Source organism: Neomonachus schauinslandi, chromosome 5, assembly GCF_002201575.2.
Source record: "Neomonachus schauinslandi chromosome 5, ASM220157v2, whole genome shotgun sequence".
NCBI lineage: Eukaryota > Metazoa > Chordata > Mammalia > Carnivora > Phocidae > Neomonachus > Neomonachus schauinslandi.
In genome coordinates, this window is record NC_058407.1 from 9,719,512 (window position 1) to 9,737,774 (window position 18,263).

The 18,263-nt window shown below is 57.2% G+C and overlaps 1 protein-coding gene across 3 annotated transcripts; it reads left to right on the top strand.

Moving 5' to 3' along the window:
- The first annotated feature begins 332 nt into the window (after nucleotides 1-332).
- Nucleotides 333-16,955, top strand: CBX7 (chromobox 7). Of its 3 annotated transcripts, none has more exons than XM_044915795.1 (7): nucleotides 333-467; nucleotides 2,646-2,689; nucleotides 9,355-9,420; nucleotides 13,496-13,562; nucleotides 16,053-16,404; nucleotides 16,644-16,646; nucleotides 16,756-16,955. In XM_044915795.1, the coding sequence occupies exons 1-7, from the start codon at nucleotides 399-401 to the stop codon at nucleotides 16,908-16,910; spliced, it is 756 nt and encodes a 251-aa protein (XP_044771730.1). In that variant the 5' UTR covers nucleotides 333-398; the 3' UTR covers nucleotides 16,911-16,955. The 3 variants fall into 3 exon arrangements, with proteins under 3 accessions (XP_044771730.1, XP_044771729.1, XP_021543101.1); XM_044915794.1 differs by having other exon boundaries at nucleotides 16,332-16,404; XM_021687426.2 differs by lacking the exon at nucleotides 16,644-16,646.
- The last annotated feature ends 1,308 nt before the right edge of the window (nucleotides 16,956-18,263 follow it).

The window sequence follows — 18,263 nt, forward strand, 5'->3', positions numbered from 1 at the left end:
GCCCCGGCTCGGCGGCGGCGGCGGCGGGGCGGGGCGGGGCTCCATCGGGGGGGCGGGGCAGGGCGGGGCGGGGCCGGCGGGGAGGGGGAGGCCCAGGAGGGAGGGGCGTGACCTGCCGGGCGCGAGCCGAGCCCCCGCCCCGCCTCCTCCTCGCGCGCTCGCTCGCTCGCTCGCTCGCTTGCTCGCGCAGAGGAAAACGTTGCGCAGGTTCAAAAATGGAACGTCGGCGGCGTGAGGGAGCGCGAGGGGGTGTGCGCGCGTGCGCGTGCGCGTGCGCGCCCGGGCGAGGGTGACGGGGTCCCCGCCGGCCCGAGCATCGCGCGCCTCAGCCGCGGCCCCGCAGCTCCGCCCCCGGCCCGGCCCGGCCCGGCCCCGGGCCCGCTCGCCCGCCGCCCCGCATGGAGCTGTCAGCCATCGGCGAGCAGGTGTTCGCGGTGGAGAGCATCCGGAAGAAGCGCGTGCGGAAGGTGAGGCTGCCTGGGGGCGGCTCCCAGGACCCTTGTGGGGTCCCTTGTTGTCCCCAGCACCGTCCCTTCCACGCTGGCGGCAAGGGGGAAAGTGGGGCGGGGGGCCCGGGCAGCTCCGTGCTGCTGGGCTCGTCTCCCCAGTCTGTGCCTCAGTTTCCCCTGCCACCTTGTAGAACGAGTAGAATAAAAGTTGTCGCCCCGGCATCCTGGGGGCAGCTGAGCCCGCCAGAGCTGGAGATTAGGGTAAGACTGTAGGGATCCTGAACGCCATCCTTCCTCAACCTCCCCTCGTTCTAAATAAGGGGAGATTGAGGCCCAAGTTGAGGAAAAGGCTCACTGGTGTGTTAGCGTCGGAGCTGGGTCTCGAACTCAGAATTCCGGACTGGGTACCGAGACCTTTGAAGTTGGAGGCGGAGCTTCAGCCTCCTGCCTCTGAGGTCTAACTCTGGACTTCGACCTTTTCGGATCCCTTCTACCCCCACCTCCGTCTTTCTCCCCGTCTTGCAGCGCACACCTCTCTGTCTTCCCCACCCCAACTCTCAGCCCCGCCCGGCTAAGCTCAGTGAAGCCGCCTACAGCGCTGGGGCATTCTCTAAGCTCCTCCCCCTTCCCTTCGCCTCCAAAACATACCCTGCAATTTAAGGAGGCATCTGTTCCACTGGGTTCGGGTACCCGCGCCTCGGGGCTGGACTTTGGCGGTTCACACTTCCTGTGCACCTGTTTGCAGAGTGGTCGCCTCAGACCGGAGGTGGGGGATGGAAACCCTTGGGAAAAGTCCTTCTGGCACTCACCACCATCCTTTTCCCTTATCTCCCCTCTGCAGCCCCTTGGGAGGCTCCAGTGGTAGGGCTGGGAGGGGTCTTAGAGGTCACCTCCTCCTGTTTGACAGAGGCAGAGACTGAGACCCAGGCAGAGGAAATGACCTGGTCAAGGTCACACAGCAAGGTAGAGATGGAGGCAGAGCAGGAGCTCAAGTTGGCTAATTGCTAGCTCATCTTTGGAGAGAGAAAACTCAGTCCTGGCATCTTGAGCCAAGGGTGAAGGTCGAGGTAGGCCATGGGTTTTTCTTCCCCCAGCTCTGATGGGGTTGAACTCTTGGGGCTGCCCCTCCTCCTTCTCCCTTCCTCCAGGATTTCCTCGATTTTAATTTATTCCACAAAGCCCAGTGCTTTCCATGCACAGTAGCCTAAACAGATACCGTGGTTACCCTCCTTCTCCATGGTAGTGCCAGAGAGTGAGGGACATCATTCCTTCAGCCATTCACTCAAAGTGTATTTATTGAGGGTCTGTTACATACCAGCACCATCCTAAGCCCCAGGGAAGCATACATCCCTTCCCTCATGGAGCTGCCATTCTGGCAGAAGAGACACGTAACGAACAAGAAATACATACAGATGCCTTCCAGTGGGGCTGTGTGCTATGCAGAAAGAGAGCTGGAAGGTGGGAGGGATGGCATCAGAAAGGTTGGTCAGGGCGGGCCTCTTTGAGGTGGTGACATATCTTGGTCTTAAAGTTCCAGTGCGGATGGGGTGGGACTGGAAAGCCAGGCCCCTGTCAGTGAGGAAGGGAGGGGTCAGGCTGTATTTTCTAACTACCGGAGGGGTGACCATCACTTCTGAAGGTGGAGACTTTGTTAGCCTTTTCTGGGGTCCTGCCAGGGTCTTTTGAGTTAAGAGCCCTAAAGTCACCAGCCTGTCATCTCTGGGCCAGAGGCAGCCTCTCCCAGGGAGGGGGTAGTGGGGCTAGAGCCATGGGAAACACACCAGTGAGGAATTTTCTAGGATTTGGAGAGTCTTCTGCAAAAAAAGTTAGGAGTTATGGTCTTAGCACTGGTACTCTGGGCACGGCATCTTTGGCGATACATGCCCCATGTGGTCTTAGTTTCCCCATGTGTGACATGGGCTCTGAGCTTCTGCCACAGGAGCCCCAGAAATGTTTGGGGCCAGATGCTCTCCTGTGCTTTTGCAGGAAGGACAGTCTGGGGTAGTCATGCAGCAGCCAAAGTTTGGGTGTCTCTGGGTTGGTGGGGATCTGGTACAGAGTGGGGGGGGGAGTGTCCCTGGATTGTGTATGTCGTGGGGGAGCATCAGTCTGCAGAAAGTATTGGGCCTTACTGTCCTGTGAGGGGTAGTCGGGGTAGCTGTGTATCTCACCGTGTCTGCTTCTCTTTCTTCCCAGGGTAAAGTCGAATATCTGGTGAAGTGGAAAGGATGGCCTCCAAAGTAAGGCTCCTTTGTGTGTGTGTGTCTGCCTACCTGTCCACCCTTCCATTTGCCTTTTGCCTCGCTCCCACCTAGCTTTTAGCTCCAGCTGCTTTAGTAATTGGCATTTGAACCTTGATTAAATCATCCTCTTCTCTGGGCCTCGGTTTCCCCTCTGCCAGCTCAGGGGCTAGAAGGACATGAGGGTCAAGGTGGGCCCCAACTTTTCTTCTCTCCTGCTCCCCTCTGGGTGAGGCTCCATCTTCTGGTTGGAGCCTCCCCTCCCCTCTTCTGGCTTTTCCTGGCACCTGGGAGGTGAAGGCCCAGCATCTTGGCTTCAGACATGGCTGCTGGCCAGGTGGAGGTAGAGCAAATAGAGTGCTGAGTGGGGGTTTGTGGGGCTGGACAAGACAAGTCTAGCCAGTGGGGCATGAGTCCTCAGTGCCATAGAGCTAGGGCCAGAGCCTGAGCCCACTTTGCCTTTGGGCAGCATTCTCCAGTCTACCAAGCAGCTTTCCATACAGCCTTGTAAAGCAGGTATGATGGTGATCTCTAAAGATGAGAAAACATGCTCAGAGAAGGTAAGCACCTTGCCTTAGGTCACACAGCAAGTGGAGGCAGAGGTGGGACTTGAAACTGGCCTCCCCAATTCCGGGTATCTCCTCTGTGCCTCCTCCATCTCCAGAAATGGGGGGCAGGTTGCTGGCTCTAGGACCTCTCCCAGTGGCTCCACCTCTCCCGCTGAGGTCCAATCAGGAACCTTCCTACTAACCAATCACCTCCCAACAGGGGGGTGGTAGTGGGAGGGAATGAGCAAGTCGTGGGGCCTCTTCATTGGTTTGTGGGTGCCCTGCCTCCCTGCCCTGCCTGCTAGGGACTGACTCCTGGAAACCCCCGTTGCCCAGAGCGTCTGCTGTCTGTGCCAGCGGCTTTCTGCCGTGTTTACGTTGAGGGCTGACCTGGTATTGGATTCTGGGAGCATCTTGGGGGCCTGGTAGAGAGACACAGCAGAGGGAAATACAGCCTATGTTGCCTCAGCTTCTCGCTCTGCAAAATAGACTCTATAGGGCAGGCCCTGCTCTCCTCTCTGACGCTCCTTCATCTTTGGGGTGCAAGGCCTGGGCGCATGTGTTCAGGGCGACCTGCAGGCATCCTGAGGTTGGGGTTGGGAACTGGGCACCTAGAGAATGCACTGGCCCACTCCTGCTCTCCTGCTGTGCCTCCCCCAACACCCTGGAACTGGAGGGGGATCCCCTCCTCCTCACAGCGGATGAGACGTGGCCTTCCAGCCTGGGTAAAGGACCAGTAAGAGTTGAGGCAGAGCTAGAAAAGGAAGATGCATAGGGTGGGCAGCAGGAGCATTGATTCCCTGGGTGCACGCTCCCCCCTTAGCTTTTGCACCGGAAGGCATTGCAATGGCGTGTAGTCACCAGCCTGTTGGCCTTTAAGGCACTGTTGGCGATTTTTCCTTCTCTGTGGACTCCATCTTTTGAAAGATTTCCTTCTCTAAACAGAGGTACTTATCAATGAAAAGTTTCTTCTTCCACTTCTTTAATCCCAAATGGATATGTCTGCCTAGCAGGGCTTCAGCCAGGAGAGAAGGGCCTAGCACTCCAAGAGCAGCCCCTCATGTTTCTGCTGGCCTGAGCCCCTGGCCCTGCTGCCACTTGTTTCGTCACATGCTGAGACCACCAGGTGGGCCCTAATGACTGCCTCTTATGACTCCCCAGAGGGGTTCTGGGAGCCCTGTTTGACCAGATGACCTGGGGCATGCCTGGCTCCCCTGCACTTTGGTCCTGGGTTCCTGGCTTGGCTCACACCTGTCCAGGTCCCCAATGTGGTGGGGCCTCTGCTTCCTGATTTACAAATCGGAATAATGAAGCCTCTGTCGCAGCATTGTTGTGAGGATTAGGTGATGGAGATGAAGTACCTGGTGCATTCTCAGATGACCAGGCACTTAGGAAATGTTTGCTGTTAATATGAAGTTAGATAGTTCAGCCTCTAGATCTCCCTGCAGCCAGGAAAGGGATCTGGGAGATTCCATTCCTCATTGGAGCTCAAAGTAGCCTTAGAAATGGTTCAGATCAGTCCTCAGATGGGGAAACTGGGGCCCAAAGAGGGAAGATCATGACAAGAATATAACTTCCAACCCCATGCGGTGTGGTACCTACTTCCTGCCACCCACTGCATCACTCCACTTCACTTGGGGGAAAAAAGGTTCAGTCAGAGGGAGAAGCAGGAGAACCCAGGCTCCTTTGTAATCCACTTGGGCTTTAGTCTCCCTTCCTCAGGGGCTCTTGCTTGGAGAAGAGGCTGAGAAAGAGGGTGGGAGTGGGGAGTTGGGTAGGCTGTTGCCTGCAGGTCTGGGAGCCTTGGCTAGGGTAGTGCCAGCCTTGGTAGGGAGAAGAGTCAGATTCTCCTGCTCAGCAGCACCTTCTTTGCCCTGGTCAAGGAGGCTTATATTAATAACAGAAAGCATAATTTAGATATACACTCACTCTGTGCCAGGCCCCTGTTAGACCATTACATGCTTTGCCCATTTTCTCTCCCCAACTGTAGACAAATGACTGCCCTTCTTCCCCAGCAGATGGGGCAGAGGAGCTATCTTGTTTGTTCTGGAAGGTACAGCAAATTGCCCAGGGAGGGGCTGGGGTCACAGGGCAGAGGATGTTAAATCATCAGTTCCAGGCTCTCTGACCCACAGAGACCCTCAGATACCCCCCTGATTTCAGCCTGCCCAGGACTGCTGTTTCCCCTTTGGAAATGCACTCCTTTCTTCTTTTCCCACTTGTGAATACTACCCCATCTTTTAGGGAGGACTGCCTCTATGGAGATTTGGTAATGATATTGTCAGTGGGCGCAGCAATAACCAGGCTGCTTATCAGTAAGCACCTTGTATGAGTCAGGCATTGGCCCATTTTTAATTGCCTCATAGCAACCCATTTTACAGATGGGCACACAGAAATTCCCAGCAGAGGAGTCTGTGCTCAGGGTCAGATACGGCTGGGATGATTTGAACTATGGTTTCCTGATCCCAGAGCTTGGGGCCTACACAATCAGCTCTGCCAAAGGTGACTGAGGATCTTTTGCCTGTTCCTCTCTTGGCCGTTCAGTAGGAAGTGCTCAGGCTTTGGAGCCAGACCAGGCTGCCTTTGAACCCTAGTTCTGTAGATTTACAAAGCCCTCAACCTCTGCAACTCCATTTCTCCACCTGTCCAATGAGGCCCTAGCCTCACAGGACCCTGGGGAAGGCTGCCTGAGACAAAAGTTTCCTAGCCAGGGACAGAGGAGGCGCGCCTTCCTCTTCCAACGCCGGGTTTTCAGTACCAACAGCAGAGTCCAGGGTTCTGGCCTGGCAGGTGTTCGCACTCTATTGGAATCGATTTAATTAACGCGTATTTGCTTTTACTATGTATCACACTGAGCTAAGTGCTTCATGTGGCTTAGCACATCTAATCGTCACATTAAGCCCCAAATTCAGGGACCTTTGGTAGTCCCACTTTACGGATGAGTAAACGGAGGCCCCAGCGGCGGACGAACCTGTGCACCGCCGCGCCCCTCAGTCTCCGACCTGAGCGCGCCACGCTGCTTCTCGTTTTGGGGGGGCTTTAATTTGGAGGGGGACTGGGGTGGGCCTGGCTTTGGGGGGCCCCGCCCCCTGCACGGCGGGAGCCTGCGCAGCGCGGCTCAGGCGGGGCGGCCGCGAGCCTGTTTACCCGGGCTCGGGGGCGGGGCGGCCGGTCACGTGGCCGTGTTTACCTCGGGGCTGGCGCGCTCCGTCCCGCCCCCGCTCCCCATTGGCTGGCCTGGTAATCCGGGGCGCGCCCACCTCTGTGCGCGCGCGCGCACGGCGGCTGTGCTGCAGGGGGCAGGGCGGGGCAAAGTGGGGCTCTCCGCCCCGCCCCCGGAGCGCTCCGTTCCAGGCCTACCCGCGCCGGTCCCTCTGCTCGCTCCACCCCGCCCTGCAGTCCGCCGGCTGTGCGCCCTGGTCCAGCGTGCGCCTAGCTCTTTCCAAAGCGTGTTTGCCCTTGCGGTGGCCCCGGCTCCGCACATTGCGGAGCAGGGCTAATGGCCTCCACTTTAGGGGGCGGGGGTGTCCGGAGAGGGAGACGCTAGTGCAGACCCCCAGCCTTTCTCTCCCGCAGCATGGAGCCGGACCAGGCCTCCTGCTGCTTACTTGGTCTGACCTTGTCCCACTGTTACACACCTCCAACTGCCCCAGTCCAGTAACCATCCCCGCTGAATCCACTGAGCCTTTCCGTGCACCCACTGTGTGCAAAGCCCCAGTCAAACACAGGACGTGGCCAGTCAGGCACTATCGACATCACAGACCGGTGGGGAGACAGATGTAGTGACAAGTGAAAGACCCCAAGGTAGAGGGTAGCCAAGATTCAACAGTGCCAACCACAGACTGGCCGCTTTCTGTCTCAATGACCTTGGCAAGATGCTTACCCTCTGTGCCTCCCGTTTCTTCATCTTTAAATAGGGTAACCTACCCCATGGTGGTTTTTATGAGGAATAGATGAGTCCCTGGCAGTGAGTTGTGCTCTTACCTTGATGGTGGTGGTGGTGATTCTTAAGATGAGGAAATTGAGGTCCAGAGAAGGTTAGGGACTTGCCGGGAACCACACGGCACCCACATCAACAAAAAATGGGCAGGGCAGTGGGTAGGACAGAGAGGACTAGAACACTGTAGAGACATCTTAACAGCTAGAGGAGAGAGGGCGAGGCAGAGGACACAGGAGGAACACAAAATTCCTCCTTTCTTGTAACTAGATAACAGCTGAGGAAATTTAACCTTTGTTTTGGAAGAGGAAGTTTTGGAGTCTCTGCCAGTTTCTGGTTGCTTACACTTTGGGCTTTATGCAAACTATCAAAAAGCCCCAGTTTCACTTTTAGCTTTTCTTCAGGGTGAGCAGAACTCTACGGTGGCTTCTATAGCCATTCCCAGAGCACCTAGGGGCTGGGGCTGGGCACCCTGGGGTGGGGGCTTATATAGCCTGCCAGCCAGGATGCCAGCTGGATTCATCAGTAATTTTGGCAGGTGCCAAGTGCACCAGGCTGTGGCTAGCAGCAGAGGGGAGGGTGCATTCTGAGGGGAGTGAGACAGCTTGAGGAGGATGTCAGGGGAAACTACAAGGGCCTGGCTCCTGAAGGTTGAGGAGGAGGTCAGGGAGGGACTGGCCCTCAGGCGGAGAGAACAGCCGGTCCCAGGGAGGTGCGACTGTGCCTGATCAGGCTGGGCGTGGGGCACTTGGGTAGGGACTGTGAGGTCCTCAGGGCTTGGACCTTTGTTGCGGAGTCCACAGAGCCCGACACGGGCCCCGACACAGAGTAGGTGTGCGGAAATGTCAGTGGAAGGAAGGAGGAAAGGATTCTGTGTTGGAATCTGGATTGGACTACTGGTAGCTGTCAGTGTCCCAGGACAGTTTAGCTCGGCTGGTTAGGAGATAGCAGGAGCAGGGGCTCCACCCGGCCTCTCTCTGCCTCCTGACACCTGCTCACCTCCCTTCTTGTCCAGCAGAGCTGGGTGCAGCCTGGGCCAGAATCACAGTCCGTTGCTTTGGTGTGGTTTGTACATAGACGTGTATGCACGTGAACATATATGTGTGTTTATATGTTTGTACATGTGTTGTATGTTTGAAAACATGTATGTATAGACACATTCAGGTATGTGTTTTAAAACTTTTCATTTTTTATTCATTATCATCTGTTTATGGTGAGTGACACTAGTGTTTCCATTTATGGAAGCCATAAAGGTTTTTTTTTTTTTTAGTAATCTCTACACCCATCGTGGGGCTCAAACACACGACCCAAGACCAAGAGTCACATGCTCCTCTGACTGAGCCAGCCAGGCGCCCCTAAAGTTTGTTTTTAAAATAAACTTATTAAACAAAAAAAGCGAGCTGCTTTAAAGGCAGGTGTTAAGTAAACAGCAGTGCAGGTGGAACAAAGATGGCTTGAGCTGTGGGAACCGCTGAGCTGTCACTCCCAAGTCTGGCCCACCAGGGGACGCTCTGTGGTCTGGGGGTGGTGGAAGGTCCCTGCTGGAAATACCGATAGCCACCTACCCAATTCCTGCTGCGGGCCAGGCCCTGCTGTGAAGGTACAGATGTGTGCCAAGGAGGGAGGGAGCAGCTCAGCCCAGGCAGAGGAGGCCGGTGCGGGGCGGGGGTGGGGGGGGCAGCAGCCGTAAGCACCGGGCACTGCGCTAGGCACTGAGATGAACTCGTTCAGGAGCACAAGAGTTCTTTACTGATAGAGAAACGGAGGCACAGGGACGTTGAGTAAATCCTTCGAGGTTGTACAGCTAGCAAGGGCAGGGCTGGGATCTGAACCCAGGTAGTCTGGCACCAGAGCCTTGGCCACACGCTCAGGCCTCTCAGGAGAAGGGAGTCCTGGGAGCGGTGCCCTGTGCTTCTGAGCATGAGGTCTAACTGGGTGTTGGATACAGTTATTTGTAGGGGGGTGTGATCAGTGCTCAGAATGAGGGGAGTTCTGGTGTCGTCGGAGCCGCCTGACCTGGCCTGGGCAGCCAGGGACAGCTTCTGGGAGTAGGTGACAGTTATGCTGGGCCAGGAAGGGGGCAAGAGCCTGCAGAGGGCAGGCCCCGGTGGAACAGCTGTAGCCTCAGGGAATGCCGGTGGGGGGCAGGGCAGCTTCCGACCTCCTGTTTCTCTCCCCAGGTACAGCACGTGGGAGCCGGAAGAGCACATCCTGGACCCCCGCCTGGTCATGGCCTATGAGGAGAAGTAAGGGGGCCTCAGGCTGCCACTGGGGCTGGGCATAAGTCAGGCTTTGAGGTTTCATAAGGAGCCTGCTACAGGCTTGGTTCTGAATGAGGGGCATGGGCATGGGGGTGGCGGGGGTCTAGTCTGCAGCTGGGAGAAAGGGGGTGGGCACCAGGTCCCAGGGCAGCTGAGGGACCTGGTGCCCTTTCCTATTGCTGAGTGATGTCGGCCACTTCTCTAACCTCCCCAGGCCTCAGTCTCTCTGCTGTAAAATGGGCCATCCCTAATAACACCGGCTCTGATTCCCCCAAAGGTAGGGCTTTCAATTGCTGTGAAGGGTATAAAAATGCTTTACAGAGGCCCTGTGTGAGGGGCAGCAAAGTCCGTAATGGGCAGTCATGGCCTTGGCGACAGATTCAGAGAGAGATTCTCCCTAGAGACTCTCTCACCAAGAGAAGGAAAGTCCGGTGAAGCTTGAGAAAGGCCAGGGGAGGGACTGTGGCTTTGGAGCAAGGATGTCTGAGTTCTGGTCCATCCCACTTGGCCACCTCCCAGCTCAGTGGCCCTGGACAAAGCTCCCCCGGGCCTCAGTCTCCTTTATCTGCCAATGCTCTGCTCAGACTCCGAAGGCTGGTTAGTGATTGGCAGCTCCTCCGATGGGCGGTGAGGGTGCATCTCAGGGGAGAGCCTTTGACAAAATGTTGTTTCTCCTGATGTGGGAGCCTTTTGAGTCTAAACATCCCCATTTGCTGTAGGAGCCCCAGCTTTACTGACCTTCCTGCCAGCAGGCAGCCCCAGTCCTTCTGCCCACTTGACAGGGCAGGATCTTGGCACAAAATCATTTCCATTTGGCCCTTTACGGTAACCTCCTGAGACGGGGATGAGAGTCGCATCTGACGGATGAGGAAGCTGAGGCTCTGGGAGCTAAGGGGCTTGTCAGGGGGACCTCACAGCTGGGAAGCCACCTAACCCAGGCCTCCCGACTCCCAGTCAGATGCCCTTCCCCTGCCCCTCCTTGCCCCCTTCCCATTGGTTCTCCCCAGGAAGTGTCCTGCTGCCCATTCCAAGGAAAACTTTCCCCTGTTCCTGTTCTTTCCTTTAAAAATCAGGGTGTCCCTGTCCCACAGCTTTTCTCTGGCTCCTGGGCGCTTGGTGGGGCCTTGATCTAAAAGGATTGTGGTGCTTAGGGGAATCCTGTGGAGTGTCCTGGACTGCAGTGAGGAGAGCATCAGGCAGGTGTCCAAGTCCTGAATTAGAGTTCTGGCTCTGCCGCTCATCAGCTGTGTGGTGGTGGGCAAGGCCTTCTCCCTCTTGGGGCCTCATCCTCCCCATCTGTGAAGTGGGGACAATAATGCTGACCTTATGGGGCTCTCATGCGGAGCAAGGTGTATGAAAGCACTTTGTAGACCAGTAAGTGTGGGAGCACGTGTGTGAATTATCTCCCTGATGGTAACTAAGGGTCATTCGTTTGCTTGTTCAACAAGTCTTTATTGAGGTTCTGCCATGTGACAGACACTGTTCCAGATGCTGGGGACACAGCAAGGAGCAAAACCAGCGAACATCCCTATTCTCACGGGGCTTGAATTCCAATGCAGAGACACACAATAAAAAAAACACCAGTAAATGTATATGATATCAGATGGTCATAACTATTGCAAAGACAGGGTTGGGGGCAGGGAGAGGGATGGGTGGGGGTGCAGGGATCAGTGGGGTGGCTGGGTGGGGGTGTTTGACCATAAACCTGGATTACGTGAGGGAATGAGCCCGGCAAGTATTTTAGAGGAGGACATCCCAGGTAAAGAGAACAGTGCAAAGGCCCTGGGGTGAGAGCCAGTGTTTAAGGAACAGCATGGAGGCCAGCATGGGTCTGAGTGTGGCCGGCTGGAGTGGTGTGAGCTGGGTGAGGTGGGGGAGATGAGGCGGGAGTAGGGCAGCTGAAGGAAGGGGGAGCACAGCTCCGGGAGTGCCACATAAGTCCCGGTGGAGGATTTGGATCTTATTTTGAATGAGTCAGAAAAGTCAATAGTTAAGGAACAAAAGAAGAGCTTGGAGACTTTTACAGACCCACTGTGTGACTTTTGGTCTACTTCTCTCTCAGTCTTGGTGAAGAGGGGGTAAAAGAGGGATGATGTCCACTTAACACCTGCCTTGCAGAGTTTTAAAGAGACTCAGGAGGAGTCTGGCAAGGGGGCTCTTCTGCGGAGTCCCGCCCGCAGGGAGAGGCTGAGAGGGCGCGACTCCAGGGTGCCACTGCCCTGCGGCCCTGGACGTTGATGGGCAGGATCCACCTGGGTGGTGAGGACTGGGTAGAATGGACCCCTCCCCCTTTACGCACGCACGCACACACACATGCACACACGCTGCAGATTGGAAACCTGGACCATGTGGCCTGGATTCCAGGCCTGCCCTGCTGGCCCTGATGGACCCTGGGCCTGACCCTCACTAGGCCTGGAGCCCAGAGCTCAGCAGCCGACATTGTCATAATTTTGGCATTGGGCAAGTGACTTAACCTCTCTGTGCCTCAGTTTCTACGACTATAAGGTGTGGATAGTAACCGTGGCTCCCTCACAGGGTGGCTGTGCGGGTTAGATAGAGGGTTGCCTTGTGCAGAGTATCCAGTGCATGATGATCATAAACAACGCTCATATAAATATCATAAACACACTATCATCATTATTCTTTTCCCCTACAGCCTTTCCCTCTCCCCTGTCTACTTCCTCCTCCTCTTCCTCTCTTCTTTCTCTTTTCTCTCTCCCCTACCCCACTTTAGTATTTTAGCTTGTCTATCCTCCATTTTGATAAATCCCAGGGACCTCTCTTGTTCCTCCCGAGAGCCCTGGTGGCCAGGGGAGAAGGGACCCTCTTGCTCCAGACGAGGACACTGAGGTCCAGAGGAGAAGTGACCGGCCAGGGTCTCCCGTGGGTCAGGGTAGAGCTGGGCCTGGAACAGGGTGTACTGGGGCCCAGCACTGGCTTCTGCGAGAAGAATCTCACCCTCAAGGGCGGCAGGTCTGTCCTGGCAAGCCAAACGGCTGGTGTCACAGTGTGATCAAATGCTGGCTCCTGGGCCCCACAGCAGGCCGACTCCACAGGGAGGGAGGGAGGGCCCGATGCGCCCCGAGGGCAGCGCTGCCCCGAGGAGGGAGGAGGACGAGTGGTGGAAAGGGCTGCCTGGGGCTGGGGCTGGTTTCCCCCAGCTCAGATGGAGAGACTGCCTGGGGTCACACAGCCTGTACGGGGAGGGGGGGTGCACTCCCGGCCTCCACATTCTCGCTGCTGCCCACATGGCCTCTGCAGCGGGGGCCGCAGAAAGTGGGGTGGGATGAAGTGAAATCGGCAGGATGAATATGGCGCTGACGTTTTCCACCGCTCCCGGCGCTGTCGTTGGAGTCTCTGTTGTGTTGTGTCTCGTGCGTCATGTGTGGCTTTGTACGCATCCTCGGGTTGTGCCTGTGTGTTTGGGATGTGGGGAGGGCACCCCACAGAGAGTCTGACACCTACTAGGGACTCAGTGCAGGCGAGTTTCTCTCCCTTTCCCGAACCAGATGATACAGGTGAGAGCCTGTCCTCTCCACCAGGGTCATGCAGATCCCAAATGGGGAAAAACCTGGGCAGAACTTCACTTACAAGAGGACGTTCCCAGTCTCAGCAGCTCCCCTGGGACACTGGAGGCAAATTTGATTGACAGGTTTCTGTACCACTCTCCCGAGAGTGGAAGCCGGATCTGCGTTGCTTTGGAGGCTGTACCCAGTGGCATGGAGAGCAGAGCTCCGGTGTGACCCTGGAGCCCAATAAACACCCACATACTTTTGGAGATGTCACCCAAGTCCCGCCTTAGCGATTAGGACCAGTGGCTGTGGCCCCCCCCACTTTTGCCAGACGGGAAGACCGAGGTCCTGGGATTTGAACGTGGGGCCCCGCTGTTATGGTGTAAAGAGAGCAATGGGGAGGAGTCCCTACCCTAGTATTGGGGGGTGGCCTATGGCGGGTGCCCCTTTGCCCGTCGACAGCAGAGTGTGAGGTGGAGCGGATGCTTTACTTTCCCTTAAATGTCACCAGTGTTTGCTTTTCTTCTGCCATCTGCTTTGCACCCCAGGGAGGAGAGAGACCGAGCGTCGGGGTATAGGAAGAGAGGCCCGAAACCCAAGCGGCTTCTGCTGCAGGTAACCCCGCCAGCCTTGGTGCCCATCCACAGGTCCCCTGCTCCTCCCACCAGTCTCCCCCACCCCCTGCATTTGCACCAGCCAGTGAGCTGAACCACTCACCGTCCTTGCTCTGCCCAGGGCACTGTGGGGTGGGGGCCCTTAGGGGGTAAGTCTCCATGGGGGGAGTGTGGGGAAGGAAGACAGCCGGCGGGGGGAAGTGCTGTGGGGTTTGGGGGAGGGTGGGTATATGGCTGATGGGAGCCTAAAATTTTGAAAGCTTAGAATCTTGTAAATAAGGCTTTATGAGACTCAAAGTCCCCCAAACATTGTAATATTTGTAGGACCTCAGAAACATAAACTTTAGGATTGAGGAAATGTGGGAGCCTAGAGTTTTAGAACCCAAGAAAGGGAGACTCAGAATTCTGGAACTGTTGTCTTGGGATGCCCTAGAAATGTGGCATTTTTGAGAAAGGAGAAACCTACGGGGCCCCCTTTTCCAGTCCTCTGCCAGAGGCGGGCGTCTAGACTCCGGAACACCTCAAGTTACCCAGGTCTTGGGGCCCCTTTGCTGACTTCACTGCTTTGAGTGGGAAGCGGGTGGAGTTTGAAGTGATGTAATATGAGGCAAGTCTCTTTGCCTCTCTGAGCTTGAATTTTCTCATCTGTAAAATTGGGATGATAAGCATAGCTGCTCTCCTTAATTGAATAAGTTTCACCCAGGTGTTCGAAGCCAAACGATAAGGCTTCTTGGTCCACACAGTGTGAGCCACGGCCAGTCTCCTGCCCACCCTTGAGTATAGATCACCTGAAGCTTTGGACAGAAAAGATGGGTTTCCCTTCATGCAGTGGGCATTTTCCATGGGGTTTGGAATGAATTGGGTCCCAGGAAGGAAGGTATCTGTCTGTCGCACGTCTTTCCCGAACTTAGCAACTTAGAGCAATAAACATTTAGCATATCACAGTCGGGTGGGTCAGGAATTCAGGAGTCCTGTAGCTGGTTTAGTGATTCTAGTTCATGTTACAGTCGTGATGCCAACCGGCGCGCGCTCATCTGGATGTTTGACTGGGGCGGCGTGATCTGCTTCCAAGGTGGCTACTCACATGCCCGCAAGTCAGCTCTGGTTGTTGACAGGAGGCCTGGTACTTTCCATGCGGACCTCTCTGAGGGCTCCTCACAGTGTGGCCACTAGCTTCCCCCAGAGCGGATGATCCAAGAGCAAGGGAGGAGCACAGTGTCTTTAATGAGCTAGCCTTGCAAGTCCCACACCACAGCACCCGGGGCCCGAGGGGACCTGGGTGTGAATTGCTTGAGGCGGGCCTTGCTGGGGCAGTCTCAGAGGCCGGCCACTGCAGTTTCTTCACCATCAACTGATGAAGAAACTGAGGCTCCAGGAGGCCAGGAGTTTCCCCAGGGTGACACAGCTGGATTCAAACCTAGGTCTGACTCCAGGGGCTCCGGGATGCCTGTTAGTAGCTGAGGTCCTCCCTTCGTGAGGTGGAGAAGGGCAAAGACCGAGCGCTTTGCAGTGTTGGAGTTTACTGGGCTCGTGATGGCCGCTGCGCCAGGCTGAAGGAGCGGGTTTTGATTAAGCTGCAATAGGATAAGCCCTCCCAACATTGCAGTCTTGTCCCGACCTCTCCCTGGCCAGCCCTCCTCCTGTCCCATAACATCCTGCGTCCCGGGCCGAGTGACGGGCATTAGCGGGCAGGACGGGAGAACGGAGCCTGTGTGTGCGATCTCTGCTCCCAGCTGGGGGATGTTTGACCTACAGGCCCCATCTCATGGCCTCACTCTCTTCCTGGGGGCTCTTGGCCTCTGGTGACAGGTGGCAGCAGAAGATACTGTCCCGGAGGGATCCAGGCCCTCCCAGCACCTTAGCACCAAGGATCTTTCTTGGATCTGTACACATCTTGGCCAAAGTCAATAAAACAAATCCCTAGAGTACAAAACTCCAGCCCTTAAGTGGTGGAACACGTGCCCTCCAGCCCCATCCTAACAAGAGTGCCATGTGGCGTCGGCAGAGGGCTGGGCCCACAGCTCGGAGCGGAGGAGGACCCCAAGAATCTTAGGGCATCCACCTCACACCATCTCCTTGGCCTGCTGGCTGTTTCAGCCTTGGGGGTCCTTTAGTAGGCAGAAATTCCTTCCACGTGATGAAGAATAACTCCTTAGTTTATCTGCTTCATAAATCCAGATTTGCTTTTTCTTGGTCAATTTTCAATCCGTACTCTTGGATGCTCCTCTGCTGTGTGGCCCCCGTCCCCGAGCCACCTGCACCTCCCCCCCCCGCCCCCCCCCCCGGGGAGATGAGGTGGCACCAGGCCAGGCCTGGGGCTGGGCTGGTCAGGGGTGGCTTTCTGGGCTGGGGTGGGGGCTGGGGTAATGGCTGGCTCTGGGCCATGCAGCACAGGGAAGGGCACTCCAGGCGGGAGGAACAGCATGAGCAAAGGCGCGGCAGCGGCCGGGAGGGCAGGGCTGACCCGCCGTGCCCTGGCTTGCCCCCGCAGCGGCTGTACAGCATGGACCTGCGGAGCTCCCACAAGGCCAAGGTCAAGGAGAAGCTCTGCTTCTCCCTGACGTGCCCACTCGGCAGCGGGAGCTCTGAGGGGGTGGTCAAGGCAGGGGCGCCCGAGCTGGTGGACAAGGGCCCCTTGGTGCCCGCCCTGCCCTTCCCGCTCCGCAAGCCGCGCAAGGCCCACAAGTACCTGCGGCTCTCACGCAAGAAGTTCCCGCCTCGCGGGCCCGACCTGGAGAGTCACAGCCATCCACGGGAGCTCTTCCTGCAGGAGCCAGCAGCCCCGGACGTCCTGCCCGCAGCCAGCGAGTGGGAGCCCGCTGAGCAGCCCCCCGAGGAGGAGGGTAAGGTGGCCCCTCGCCCCCGTCCCAGAGCCCCTGAGAGCTGGAGAGTCCCCTTGAGTCGTCAGGTCCAATTGCTGCAGTGCCCGGAGAGGGCCCAGGGTGCTCCTGAGGCCACACAGCCCGCGGGGGCCCTGGCACCGCCCCAGCTCTTCCTGTGGTCCCGCTGTTGGGGCGGGTGGTCCAGGCAGGGAAGACACTCCTCCCGGGTGTCCAGCCTTGAGCTAGGCCCGCAGCTGGAGCCGGTGCTGGGTGGGCGGGGGTCTGCATGCCCCCCCCCCCCCCTTCCCTATGGTGTTGTCAAGGCCGTCCTCATCTCTCCGTCTTTCTGTCTTTCTCCCGTGCCTGTCGCAGATGCAGACCTGGCTGAGGGGCCCCCTCCTTGGACACCCGTGCTCCCCCCAAGTGAAGTGACAGTGACCGATATCACCGCCAACTCCGTCACCGTCACCTTCCGCGAGGCCCAGGCGGCTGAAGGTTTCTTCCGGGACCGCGGTGGGAAGTTCTGAGTCACCATTTTTACTCTTCGTAAACTGTTTGCTTTTGGGCTTGGGGTGGGGACTTCCAGAGATGGGGAGGGGTTGGGGGCGGGGTAATTATTTTATTTAAAAAAATATGGAACAGGAGCAGGGGGCAAGATCCCGACACTTTCCCGCCACCTCGCCCGTTTCTCTGCGCCTGATGTTTACAGAAAGGGTTGGTGGTCTGTTTTGGGGGCTGGGGCTGGGGCGGCCTGGCATCGCCCTGCCCAGCAGGGGGTCATCTCTGGGCCAGGATGGAGACAGGGCCACCCATCCCTGGACGCCTCCATCATCATTCTTCTCTAGAGATGCAGCAGCTGGTCCCAGGAACCAAAGGAGAATGGAGGGCCCAAACCCTCTCCCTTGAGCCCCCCACTCCCTCCTTTCTGGTTGGTTTCCCTTTTCCTTTTTGGGGGTGGGGGGGTCTTTATTTTTAACTTCCCACTCCAGCTTTGCGGTGGGACATAGAGGCTGGCTTTGACCAAAAATGACCAGGTCAAGACGAGGGGGCAGGAGGAAGGCTTTGCGGTTGTTGCGGTGCGTCCCATACCCTTCCCTGGGCATGGCTGCCAGCTGAACCCCTTCCACTGGGAGCCCCCCCACATCACCTGGCATGTGAGAAACACTCATGTGCACACCCAGCCACACAGGCGTGCACACCCGGCCCCGGGACCCTGTGACTGCGGGCAGTGTGTCTGCAGATGCGCGCAGTGGGTCTTGTAAACCTCCTGTTGAGAACCCCGACCTGGTGAATTGTGGGGTGACTCCCAGCCTCAGAACTTGTCACGGGCACCCCACGCTTACCAGCCTTGCCCAGCACGTCATGTGACAGGATCGCTCCCGACTCAGTCTGCTCACAGCTGTCCGCAGATGTGGTTCCGTGGCTTTACTTGGCCAGCCGCAGGTACGCCGTGGGTCAGCACGGGCTCTGAGGCACGTGGGCCCTGTCCTTCCTCCCCCGAGGGCTCTTGTTTTCTCTGACTCAGGTGACTTTTCAACCCTACCCACTCCTCTCTTTTGCTGCCCTCCCAGAGAGGGAGGGAGCATCCCACCACCTTCTCAGGGCAGCCTTCAACTCCTGAAACCCTTCCTCCTTCCATTCTGTGTCCCCTCCCCATTCATCCTAATTGCCACAGCTGGGAGTGACCTAGTGTTCCTGGGGGGGCCTCTGCCATGTCTTCCTGCAGTGGGGCTGCAGTGGATGGTGGGTCAGGCTGTGTATGAGCCCCCGCCTGCTTGGCAGGGGCTGTGGCCGCCAGGAGGAGGGGCTCTTGCTTTCTGGTTTGCACAGATGTGCACTGTGGCCAAATAGCTTCCCAGGCCGCGAGGAGGGGCTGTTCC